This window comes from Ailuropoda melanoleuca, chromosome 6 (assembly GCF_002007445.2).
Source record: "Ailuropoda melanoleuca isolate Jingjing chromosome 6, ASM200744v2, whole genome shotgun sequence".
NCBI classification, from domain to species: domain Eukaryota; kingdom Metazoa; phylum Chordata; class Mammalia; order Carnivora; family Ursidae; genus Ailuropoda; species Ailuropoda melanoleuca.
This window is the reverse complement of record NC_048223.1, coordinates 5,950,854-5,963,414: the sequence shown is the minus strand read 5'-3', so window position 1 is coordinate 5,963,414 and position 12,561 is coordinate 5,950,854. Positions and strand designations below refer to the sequence as shown.

At 41.3% G+C, this 12,561-nt stretch overlaps 1 protein-coding gene across 1 annotated transcript in view; it reads right to left on the bottom strand.

Annotated features, from left to right (window-relative positions):
* The window catches only part of SLC9A9 (solute carrier family 9 member A9), a 482,912-nt gene that overhangs the window by 285,258 nt on the left and 185,093 nt on the right, over positions 1–12,561 (bottom strand). Inside the window, exon 7 of the mRNA XM_034661809.1 lies at positions 4,439–4,577. Within this exon, the coding sequence (XP_034517700.1) occupies positions 4,439–4,577 (139 nt within the window). The remainder of the gene's footprint in view (positions 1–4,438; positions 4,578–12,561) is intronic.

Below are 12,561 nucleotides of genomic sequence, written 5' to 3'. Positions count from 1 at the left end.
ACAGCTAACTCTCCTCCTTGGCTGAGGAAACCTAACCTAGTTGAGACAGTTCTAGAGTAAGAGAACTGATTTCAGACCTGACTGGAAGGCTGTACCTTTCATTGAGATGGCTTTGAAGGCCAGCATGAATTCCATGCTCCGTTGGGAGCTGAACACTCCAGTAAAAATGCAAACCTGTGTTCAGATTTTAAAAAGGTGTCTTACTAAGTAAGAAGATAAAATCAGCTAACCGTGGGTACAAAACCTCTTGAATCTGGTGTTGGCCCTTGGGGCGTCAGGGAATGATGGCAGCAGATCAGGGAAAACAAAGCCATGGACAGCGAGGCTAGGTGACGTGCTGCAAGTGGGTGAGCGTCAAACGAGGCCACTGCTCCCTGGGGAGTGATAGTCTGTGGACAGATCACCTTAAAAACTCCTCTCTTGGGGATGGAAATAGGATGAGGAGGAACATTTATGTTCAGTGATAGGGAAGCTACCCACGCCATCTTAGTATAAGTAGGTTAGAGGAAAAGGTATATTATTTCTAGGTCAGGCAAGCAGCCCTTTGGCAGGCAATGGTTCATTTTGGCTGGGATGACACATGGTCAATAGCCTATAAATTGCACATAGAGCAAAGGCAGAGTGATCCAAATCATGCAGAGAATGGGTTATGGGAAGATGATTAGGAATATGTAATTGATGGAAAAGGGTTACATTGCAACTGTGCCCACAGTTATGCAAAAAAAAAAAAAGAAGGAAAGAAAGAAAGAAAGAAAGAAAGAAAGAAAGAAAGAAAGAAAGAAAGAAAGAAAGAAAAAGAAAAAAGAAATAAAATGCCCTGACAAATAAGGAGATGTTATGTTGAATTTTATGCTTCAGGACAAAAATCTAAAGAGATTCTATATTAAGAAATGTTTAGCAGTAGGGCAGGGAAGCAAAAAGCTTGACCCCTGGGGAAGATCCAGGTCTGAGTCTTGGCTCTGCTAGTCACTGGCTGTGTGATTTCTGAGCAATATATTAACCTCTCTGAGCCTCATTTCTATCCTATGTGAATTGTCAATGAGAATAATACCTACTCACCCAAGCGTGGAGAGTAAAATGAGATGAAGTATCTGTAAAATGTTTTGCAAAATTTTAGAAAGCACAAAATGCCAAGAAGTGGAATGACATCAAGGTTGGGAATGTAGCCTCTGGAAGCCAGTCCTACTTTTCCGTATCAGCTTCAACGTGTCCCTTGACCACTTCGTGCCTTGGTTTCCCTGTCTGAAAATGGAGGTAATCATGCAACCTACCTCCTAGGTATATGCACCAGTTATTATGTGTTAAGCACTCAAAAGAGTACCAGATATGCAACAAGGAATATGTACGCTTTTCTATTAATGTGATTTAAATTAATTTGTTTTGTAATACATCTTTCTCGGACATAGATTCAGTAAGCATCTGGAAACAATTCTTTATCTGGGAGAAAACATAGGATGCCCTTTGACCCTTTCAGCATTCCCTCTTATTACTCGGAGGACAGGCTTTGCTTTTAGTGGGGTTTGTTCCTCTGAATTCCCTCTTTTAATTTGTTGTGGAGAAGGCTTAGGCCACTTTGAGTAACAGAATAGCAAGTGGACATAGGACACTCATCTCTTTCAACCTTTTCCAGAAAGTAGTTTAGTTTTGAGTCAAGAACCAAGCTAGCATAGAGCCCAGGGGCCTACACCCTGAGGAGTATCACCTCATTATGGACAAGGTATCAATGCTCATTATGGTGGAGTTAACGGCTGTGCACCTGTCTCCTTCGCAGCCTGAGTTTGTGAGAGGCAGGTGCAGCGTGAGAGATCCTCCACTGAGACTGGGCCCTTGTCCCTTCTCTCTCTCCACCATTTTTTCCAGGTCTGATCCAATCTCATGGCAGACTTCTAATCTCTAGGAGTTTTTTTTTTTTTTTTTTTTTTTTTTTTTTTTTGCTTTTCCTACCAACTTGCTTACTTATGTGTCCATACATTCCCTTCACATCAAGCAGAAAAGTGTTCCAATTTCATCTTTTCCACCTAGAGCAGGCTCTGGAGCCAAAAAGTGTGGGTTTAAAATCCCAGCCCTGAAATGTCTCAGCTGTATGGCTTTAGACAAGTTGTTTAACCTTTATGTGTCAGTTTCTTTAGCTGTAAAATTGAGATAATAACAGTATCTTCCTTCCAGTGTTTTTAAAAAAGCTATATGAGAAAATCCATTGGTAAAATGCTAATGACAATGGCTGGCAAATGGTAAAGTTCTTAACAAATGTTACACTAATAATAATAATAATTGTGTTGGCTATTACTGATATGTTACCCAGAGTAGCTACTTAACCTTCTTGAGCCTCAGTTTCCTCATGTGTAGACTGAGAATAATAATAGCCTATCTTACAGGGTTGATTCAAATGAGGAGATACATACAAAGGCCTTGGCACATGCTAGGCATTCAGGAAATGTCGCTATCATCATTACCATTACTTATGTAAAACAACACGTGGCCTCCATCATAATTCCCCTTAATAATCAAGAGGCAATAAAGATCAAAAGTATGGTCTGTCTCTTGGTTTCAAGCTCCGGGTTTGAAGTTTGGCTCTTACACTTACAAGCTGTATGATGCTGGGTAATACCTTACCCTTTCTAAGCTTCAGTATCCAATAAAAATAATATCTGCATGATATGGTCATTGTCAGGGTCAATGAGGTATAGCGTGTAAAACAAATAGTAAAGGCCTTACGTATCATGAGTACTGATATTAATCATTAGATTATTAATCATTATTTTTATTAGAGATCAGCCCTGCCTTTTCTGAGTTACTTTATTTCTTTGTCAAAGGAGTTGACGCTTTCTAGGGTTTCCAGGACAAAATTCTGGAGTGGCCTTTGAATCTCTCCTCTTCCAATCATTAAATCCTAGAGATTCTTCTAAACATTATTCTCCTTTATGTTTCTTCCATAGTTCATCATCACAGTTTCTCTTGATTCTAATCCTTTTTTGACTCATCCTATGAACCAGTTCCTCATTTATTGTTTAAAAACAGGACTTTCAGCATGTCACTCTCTTGAGGAGAAACCTTCAGTAGCTAATTGCAGACTACAGACAAAAGCTCAGACTCCTTAGAATAACACTCCAAGAGACTCCACAGGGTGAGTCCAACTCACCTGTGTCTCCTCATCTTCCACTGCTTACCAGCCTGAGCCCTCTAGTCCTCTCAGTCCCATCCCCACATTCTAATGAATGCTGGTTTTCTCCTGAATCACTTATCACATAGCCTTTATCTATATACTATCTATACTTCAGGCCAAGCCTACATCCCTCTCTGCATGTAAATATTGCTTTTCACATTATTTTTTAGAATTATAAGGCTGGTCAAGAGTCTATTGGACTATTTCAGAAACAATGAACACATCCACATTTGAATTTTTGAGTCCTAATAAGCTGGATAGAACACTTATTGTAGAACTTGTCTTTCTAAGTTTGTTACTAATTGAAGGCAGAACCCATATTTTATTCATCTTCTGACTCATGTTAGAAAGCCTTAGTAGAAACTAGCTTTTTAGCAGCTGCTCCGTGAATAGAGATTCACTGGGTCAGTCCCCACGAAAAAGTACCCAATGTGTTGCTTTCTTTGCTAGATCCCTGACATATCTTGCACCCTTCTTCTTTCTCTTTTCCCCAAGGTCTTTGGTCCTTGATCTTTTGTTCTGCCTCTTTTTGTGGCCTCTGTTAAGCCCTCACACTTGACATTGGCTTTCTGGCTTTCTCCCTCAACTCTGACTTACTTTTGCCCCATCCAACTGCTCTGACTGAACAGCTCATTAGACCAGCTTCATTCCCTGGCTTAAATTCTCTAGGAACTCTGCCCATTCTCTCACTGCACTGTTGCAAAAGAGGGAATGAGATGACACAACTGCCCAGATATGGCAAACATGTCATTTCTGCCCTGCTTGCACATCCCTTTCTATAAAATCGCTAAGAACATTTGTTTAAACCCACAGTGATCTTTGAGTTGGCCAGTCCTATGAGCTAGTGGTTGAAAGAAGTTTGAAAAGGAAGAAGAGAATACCCAGTTAATCACTCCCAGTTAATCCTGTCTTATTCCTGACCTTGGAACTTCAGTTCTTCCTCTTGATCCTAATATAGGCAATCCTGATGTCCCATGCTCACCTATTTTCCTACATGGCAGTTTTTTAAGACTGTTGCTATCTTGGGGTCAGATAGTATCAGTAGTGCTAGAATAGGCCTTGGGCCAAAAAAGACCCTGGTCCCCTCTGCCACTGCTACCAATCTATGCCTCAAGGACGACTCAGAACTAAGATGGCTCCAGTGGCATTGTATCACACTTAAACTAGACTGTCTAGACACTTCTTTCTTGGCCTGGAGGTTGTGCATCCTCAGATACATTCCACATTGATGCTCTTAACAGTCCCCAGCTTTCCACGCACACATACAAAGGATATCAGTGCGGTGACAACGGCATATGCAGACCCCATTGCAAATGAGCCGGCGAAGATCCCCAGGAAATTCCCCACGGACTGGAAGAACGCTGCAGCATCAAATGCGTTTGGATTCTCCTTGGGGCTGTAAATGGATATAGAACTGGAAAGAAAAGAGGGTGAATGTTAGTCAGTGACTTCTCTCTTATAGCCCAAATACCAGAAGTCAGAAGCTAGCACCCACATTTGAGGAGGGTACCTTCTCCCATGAGTTTAGGTCCTGGTTGGAAGAGTTCAGGAGAAACAGATGAGGACAGGGAGAGGTAGAGAAAGTAGAGAGATTTTCCTTTCCTTACAGCCCAATCCCATGGTATCCATATATTGCTGCCAGTCAGTAAACATTTTTATATTGGAAGGGTCATAAAGAATATTGTTTCTGAGCAAACTAGGCATTAAAACATGGTAGGTGTATAAGGAATCTGCTGAGGAGATAGATAACTGTGAATTATTTAGTGGCCATATGTCTTCAGTGCTGTTATATATTCACAAATGCTCCTGATAAAAAGTGCACTTTTATGGCCTATGCACAAATGGGCAATACAAATCACAGCGTGCACAAAATATTCTGCTGTGATCTTGTCATAAACCACAAAGCATTCCTCCTCTCCAGTGTAACCCTTCAGAAACAGAGCCCAGACAATGCTTAGAACATCATAGTATTAACCCCTGGGGAGAGCCAAACCCTCATTTTCCCACCGAAACAAACGGCAGCAGCTGCCCAAGGTCATGTTTTATACCCCAATTCTGGTGGCTGCCAACAGATTTATTTCCATAGAGAAAAATCAATCCACCAATAGGCAGTCTGTTCACTTAAATATTTTTGAGTACGCCACATTTGCTTTTTTTTTTTTTTTTTTTTTTTTTAGCCAGGGCCTCAAATCCCAGAGCATTAATATGAAGGACAAGGTACATCCTATTTTAGGAATTATGAACTCCATATTGTAGCATTAAAATGAACAGATGTGCTAGAACCAGTAGCTGTGGGGAGACAAGTGAAGTAACATTTTATTTTTTTTAATAGTTTTTATTGTAATTATGAGGTCTTTAAAACTAATCAGGAAAATCAAGAGTTTTATAATAGGTTCTGGAAGGGACTTTGTAGCAGTATAGAGAGCAATAAGTACACTAGACACACCGATGAGATTAGATTGGGTTTTATAGAAATGTAACTGAATCTTTCATGGTTTGGATGATTAGAGCATGTTAACTCTCTGATTTGACTTTCTGTATCTAGAGACTAGTTATGGGGGTTGGGGAAATTCCAGTTATTCTATAGGAAGATGTGTGGCTTAAAAAAGGTAGTTTTCAATGCTCTTAGTTTTTCCCTGATGTCTTCAAACCCCTAAAGTAGGCCAAACACTTCTACTTTGATCATGTAATTGGATAAGGAAGATGAATGTGGATCTCAAATGGAGCCCTTGAAATGTATGTGAGAAAAGGATTGCCTTTGAAGTGTTTTCTTTTTGTAAAGTGTTGTGTTTTGCAGAAAAAAATGGAAAAGCAAACCCATACTTAGGTCCTTTGTATCTGACAGTCCTGAGAATGGGTGTATAACCCCATGGCCATTATGAAAGTTGGTGCCCAACTCTGCAAAGCTTGTTGTGTGAGTTGACATTCACCAGCATATTTCTTCATTCCAATGAAGGAACATCATGATAAGAAAACATTCTATTTGCATTCTGCTTTTCAAAAAAAGAGTTTTGCATAGTAACACAGCTCTGTGAATAATTCTGTTAATTCCTGAGGCTACCAATAGATCTGATCCATAGAACTGGTACCTCTTCATCCCTATTTCCACCTCCACCCTCCAGAAAGTATTTTCTCTGTCCTTACACTTCTTTTTTTTTTTTTTTTAAAGATTTTATTTATTTATTTGACAGAGATAGAGACAGCCAGCGAGAGGGAACACAAGCAGGGGGTGGGAGAGGAAGAAGCAGGCTCATAGCAGAGGAGCCTGATGTGGGGGCTCGATCCCGTAACGCCAGGATCACGCCCTGAGCCGAAGGCAGACGCTTAACCGCTGTGCCACCCAGGCGCCCCTGTCCTTACACTTCTTGACCTTGGAGTGCCATTATCACATCATTTGGCCTTATCATTATGTAATGTTACTTCCATTATTAACGTAATGTTTTTCTTTAAATCAACTCATTTTTATTCAAATGCAAGAGCTTTTATTAAAGAATGTTTTTGAAGTCATAGCTTGGATGTGCTAATTTTCTTTCTTCTTAATACCTATGAGATTATGTAACTATTACATTTGATGAAAAGTTCACCTTTGTGTCACCTACAATCATCTGGGTAACCCCCCTGGTTCTCAGTCTGCATTCTGGGAGACATTCTCTTCCTGCGTTCTGATCCCCACCCAATAGGGTACAGGCAAACTTCATATATTTCTTCCCTGATGTTTAACTTAAGGGAAAAGCTTAACTTCCCTTGACTTATGATTTGTCTGTTGAATATACTGCCCCTAGAGCTCTGCAGGATGTAAGCACTGGGAACCCACTAAGGACCTGGTGGTACATTAGTCGTAGGGTGTCAGGGGCAGGCAGGAAAGGGCATAGAGAAGAGAAGCAGAATTTGAGTCAACAAACATTTGGTTGAACATATACAAGACGAATCTAGGCACAGGGCCCTAGGATGTAGATGATAACTAGCTCTAGTCATGGTGTTGTGTGATTTTTTGAGAGATATGTAATATTTAATGGTGCAAATGAGGCAAGAGTCATTATTTTAGATGAGAGGAGATGGCATTTGAGGAAGGAAGCAAATCAACAGTGATGGGAAGAGGGTACTTCAGGCAGTAGAAAGAGTGTAAGCAAAGGCAAGAAGGCAGATGAGTTGAGGACACTTCAAAGCAGAACTATATAGTTATGGCTGGAACACAGGGACCATGTATGTGGGCACCTCTGGAGGTAGAGATAGGTAGATGGTGTCACTTAGCTTTAAATTTCACGTTAAACATATGCAAAAGTCCTCACATTTACATAGTATTTTGTCCTCTTTAGGCCTGCATTATAACTTCATTTGATCCTATAACATTTTTTCCAGGTAAACAGGGCAGGTATTTTTATCCCTCTTTATCTATCTTTTCTTTTTCTATAAAACAAAGAAACTAAGAGTCAGAGAACTTAAGATCATAGAGCTATGGAGTTCAAAATGCAGATTTTTTGTTTCTTCCTTCAGAAAGTGATCTTGTTGGGAGGAAAACTGGAAAAACAGGAACCCAAATCAGGCTGGCTGAGTAAGTGCTGCGCCAATTGTAAATGCAGAAGTCCAGGTACCGGAACCTTTATTTCATCCCTGGATGGAACATGGGCAGCACCTTCCTGTGTGCAAGGATAGCAGATTGGACTGTATGGGGTGACAGCACCCTCTTCCTCATCTCACTAGGTGGCAAGACTTGGGGCTTCTCATGGGAATCTGCTTCCAGGCCTGGCTCCTGGATTTGAGCTTTGCTGGGCCTGGTCTGGGTCTTGGTCCTCTTTGTATGCCTAGGACACACACTGGTACTTGGCACGTGGCAGGCCAAATAAAGGTGAATGAAATAAAGGCAGGATGACTGGAAAGTAGAAAGGAAAGAAGGAGGTCTGCAAAAGCTAGTCTTGAAATGAATTATCATCTACAAGATTTCCTTTATTAAGCAATGACTTTATATATTTAGACTGTGGGGGCTTTTAAGTTCATCAACCCAAACTGAAGGTGACGCTTGAAACTCTTGAGCTTCGGAGATCTGACCCTTATTGGCTCCATGGCCTTGGGCAAGTTATTTCATCATGCTCAGACTCAGTTTCAAAGTCTGTAAAATGGAAATATTAATAGTACTTATCTCCCAGAAATGCATGAGGATATGAGGTACATTTAAAACCTGTATATTTATCTTGTGGACTGTAGGGCCATTCATTGAGTGCTGATTATGTGCATGAAAAGTAAACACTCACTGAATGCTGACGATCATCACCACCATCATCACCATTCTGCTAAGAACTTCCACAAGCCTCACAATGACAGAGAACAGAGTGCAGTGGCTGAGGCAGGCCCCAGCTCCAACTACACAGAAATGGGGGGTGGCTCCCCTTCTGGCACACCAAGCTTCCGGGTTACTGCAAAGAACTAGTCACTTTTGCATGGGAACAGAAAGATCTCAGGTAGGACATGGCCATTGAAGTGAGGCTAAAAAACTGTTCTGTTCATTGCAGAGCTCTTCACTCCACGGATCCACAAAGAAAGGGACATCCTCGGCAGTCTGGGTAGGGATCTGTCTCAGGACAAGAACAGGTGAGGAGCCCAAGCTTAAGTTGCATCAGCCCTAGTTAAGTGGCACCCCTACTGGATGTTCTGTAGGCAAAGCCCCCTGGCTTCTGGTGAGGGGTGCGGTAAAGAGAGCAGGTAAGAAAAGTAGGGGAGGTTGCATCTCCCCTGACTGCCAGGATTTTAGGAAGTTCTTCCTCTGGTCTCTAAATCCTGGTGAGGGAGGCATCTCTTTGGGGTCTGGTTTTCAGCTACAACACTAAGCCTATGGATTGTAGGGCAGAAGCTGCAGAAGGTGCTTTCTGGAAACAAACAAGGGTTTGAGTAGCATATGTAGACCTTTCCAACTTCAACCCAAGAGAGGAAGAAATAGCATGTTCCAGCAGTTTCAGCCCTTTGGACTTAAAAAGAAAACATTTCCTCCCCTGCACTGAGGGACATGCTTGGACCATTTGTAGATGCAAACATTGGAAAGGAGAGAGGAGAAGAAGAATTAGACTTCTGCTAACCTGTGTGGTGTTTGTTCTCTGGGGCACTACTCTGAAGAGGCACTGTTTATAACACAAGTTGGTAAAGATGGATCTATGATCCCCATATTTCTGGAAAGAATATTTGAGTTAGATGAAACCAATATCCTTGAAAATGATATGAGCAGAAATACATAGTGGTGCTTAAATATTCATCTCATAAGTTGGAAATAAGTCCAGGTTATTGATTCATTCTATTCAGGAATAGATTATTCAGCAAAAACGAGTTTGATGATAGTATATTGTATCCTTTCTCAGAAACAAATGTGTGCAGCATCTTTTATTCAAAAATTTTGAAATGGATGAAATATCCTAAATTCCTTTGACGAAAGCAACATGAATAAGGATCATGTTGCTCACTGTTCCATTTAAGATTCACAGACAGGACTGCAACTCTGGTGTCTCTCAACAACCCATTATTTAATCTTTATGATGTTCCTTCAGGGAACTCACCTGGCAGCTTAGGTAGTATTAAGGGCATAGAATCTGAATCTGGGATCTGGGTTCAAAATCTCAGTTCTGCCACTTACTGCCTGTGTGACCTTGAACAAGTTACTTAATTTATATGCACCTCAGTTTCCTATAAAATGAGGATGATAACAATAATAACTATCACATAAGTTGCTACAAGAATTCCATGAATTAATGTTTATAAAGCACTTGAAATGGCCCATGTAACGTTGTAAGAAGTAGATAAGCATTTCTTAAGTAAATCACCCTTCTTCAAATAACCCGTTTTTCCTCCTGCCCCTCCCCCTTCCTTTCTCTCTCTTTTTCTCTCTTTTGAACTGAGAGTTTGGTTTACTTCTAAAATGAGTATCTCAAACTAGATGTCCAATCATCACCTCAACTGAAACAGAACTGAGATGTCATCACCTGTCTCTCTTTCACCTTGACTGGACTGGTCAATGGTCTAGGATCACAGAGTGTAAGGGACCATTTGATCTTACAAATTGTTTTTTGTGGAATGGTGTATGACACCATTAGCTCCATAAATGCTAGGGATGAAGAAGGAGGAGAGAGCAAGAAGAAGAAAAGGAGGATGAAGAGAAGGTATTGCAATTATGCTGCAAGTGAAAATGATATAATTCAGGGAAAGTGTTCTATAAATGGTACTACCATTACTGCCACCAATGCCATCCCCTCCAGGACTCATGACTCTGGCCTCCTTCCCATTTTGGATCTTACCCAGTCTTCTCTCTCCTGGTTCTTACAATCTTTCTCAAGATCACCTGGTTTCTAACACCATCCACTTTGTTATTTTTCACTGCTACTGCTAAAATATTTTGCCTCACACTTATTCACTTAAACTACCCAACAACGGAGCTATTCTTCCATTGGTCCTCCCAGCTCCCACAGTCTACTCTCCGTCCTGGGTGCCTGACTGGGACAACCTGCTTCTCCTAGCCCCCAGTATAGTCTCAATTCTTTTGTTAACAAGAAATTAATGTCACTCAAAAACTTTCACAAGGAAAATATTAAACAAATACATTGTATCCCTTTCAGAATATTTTTTAATGTAATCATTAAAGAAAAAAATGAGAAAAATGACTACTATAGCCAAAGATGTACCAAAGGACCTACCATTTTCTCTGCCAAATCTTTAATCCCTAACAAAAAATTTCTAACTGCTGACACCAGTTAATTATAGAATTCCTGATTAGTTGGGATATATATATGAAGTAGTTTATTTTTTTTCCCAATTACTGCTTCCAGCTGTATTACATCAAATCCTTTGTGTGGGTATGTAGCTCCATTAATGATGTCTTAGCCAAATTCCATTATTCAATTCCTTTCCGTTATTAAGACTTGGTACAGTCTTGCTTAAAAACTAAATCTTCCAAGCAGGATTCTTCTTCCCCCTGCAGATTACAGAGCAGCAGGCAGGATGACTGGGAAGGGGGGAGAGGTAGAAGGGTGTGCCTCCAACTCTCTTCTGGGCGCCAGTGCCCCCTGGTGTTGGAGGCATAGAAGAGGGATGAGGGACCAAGCTTTCTGCTCAATCCCTCTCTTAGAGACCTCTGCTGACATGGTAGCACATCTATTTTTCTGAGAATCCCCTCATAGGGACCAATTTTCCCTCTGCCCTGCCAGCTATGTACCTTCCCAGCCCTTTTCTGTGGCTTGGATCCGAGGCCATTTGGGCAGCGTCATGGCTCTCATCCTTCCTTTGACCTCCAATCCCCTTAATTGGGCCATGGGCCACTGTGCCAGGTGGGTTCACCTTGGCCACTTCCTAAACACACCAAACCAGGGAGCCATCAGGTCCTGCTGACACAGACCATTACAGCTGATTCCTTTTAGAGATCTCTAGGCCAGTGCCCATGTTCTTGTGTACTCCCACTCCAAGAACCACATCCAAGAACTTCCTTCCTTTACTCTGTTTTGGGAGGGCCTTTGCCCCTCTGTAGTTTTCTCCACTGGGAAATGAGCTGACAAGGCCTCTTCTTGCAGGTAGCCTCAGCCTTTGGGTGATTCCTTCCAGTGGAGTCCCTTCCACTTGACTTAGGATAGAGGAAGCACCCCGATGGGCAGACGGAACAGCCTCACACCTCAAACACTGTAGTCTCTCCAAGAACAACCCCATCCTTCCCCACTCCTTTTATATACCAATATGAGGTGAACGAGATTGTGGGGAGGTTGAAGGAAATAAGGCTAATTCTGTTGCCAGTTAAGCTAGTTGGGAGGTGTGGCCTTAACTGCTGGGAAAAGCCGCTGCTCTTTTTAGTATGGAACCATTTATCAGCTTTTGTTTTCAGCTTTGCTCCCTAAACCCAACTTGGCAAACAGGAAAAGGCCCACAGGATGACACAGCTTGTGACCTTTACATCAGGGTGCTTCTAGATTTTTTCTCCCTATCTAGAGTTGCTTTGTCATTCTGCTCTTAAAGATACATTTTTAAGGAGAAATACAACATAGAGGGGCAATGAAAATTTGTAAAAGCTCCTCTGTTTAGTTGGCCCTGAGTGTCACAGGTAAGAAACAAAGTAGAGGAAAACTAATTACAATGCTATTTTGTGTTTAAAATTTTTTGGTCCTTAAAAAACCACAAGTGGATCCTTATCTATTATTTATCTTTTAATAACTGTACCAACCTGCCCTTTCTCAAGAAGTTGCTTAATTATGAATAAGAAATTGATTTTATGGGGCCAAGAATTGTGTGTACACATTGGAATTCATTCTGGCATCTGCCTGCCCATTATTCTGGCTTATGTTCTGCCAAAGGCCAATGAAGCTCTGTCAAGAGGACCCACTGTAAAACATAATGACTTCGGGAATTGGGGGCATTCCAGGCACCCTAGGAGGTTAGAA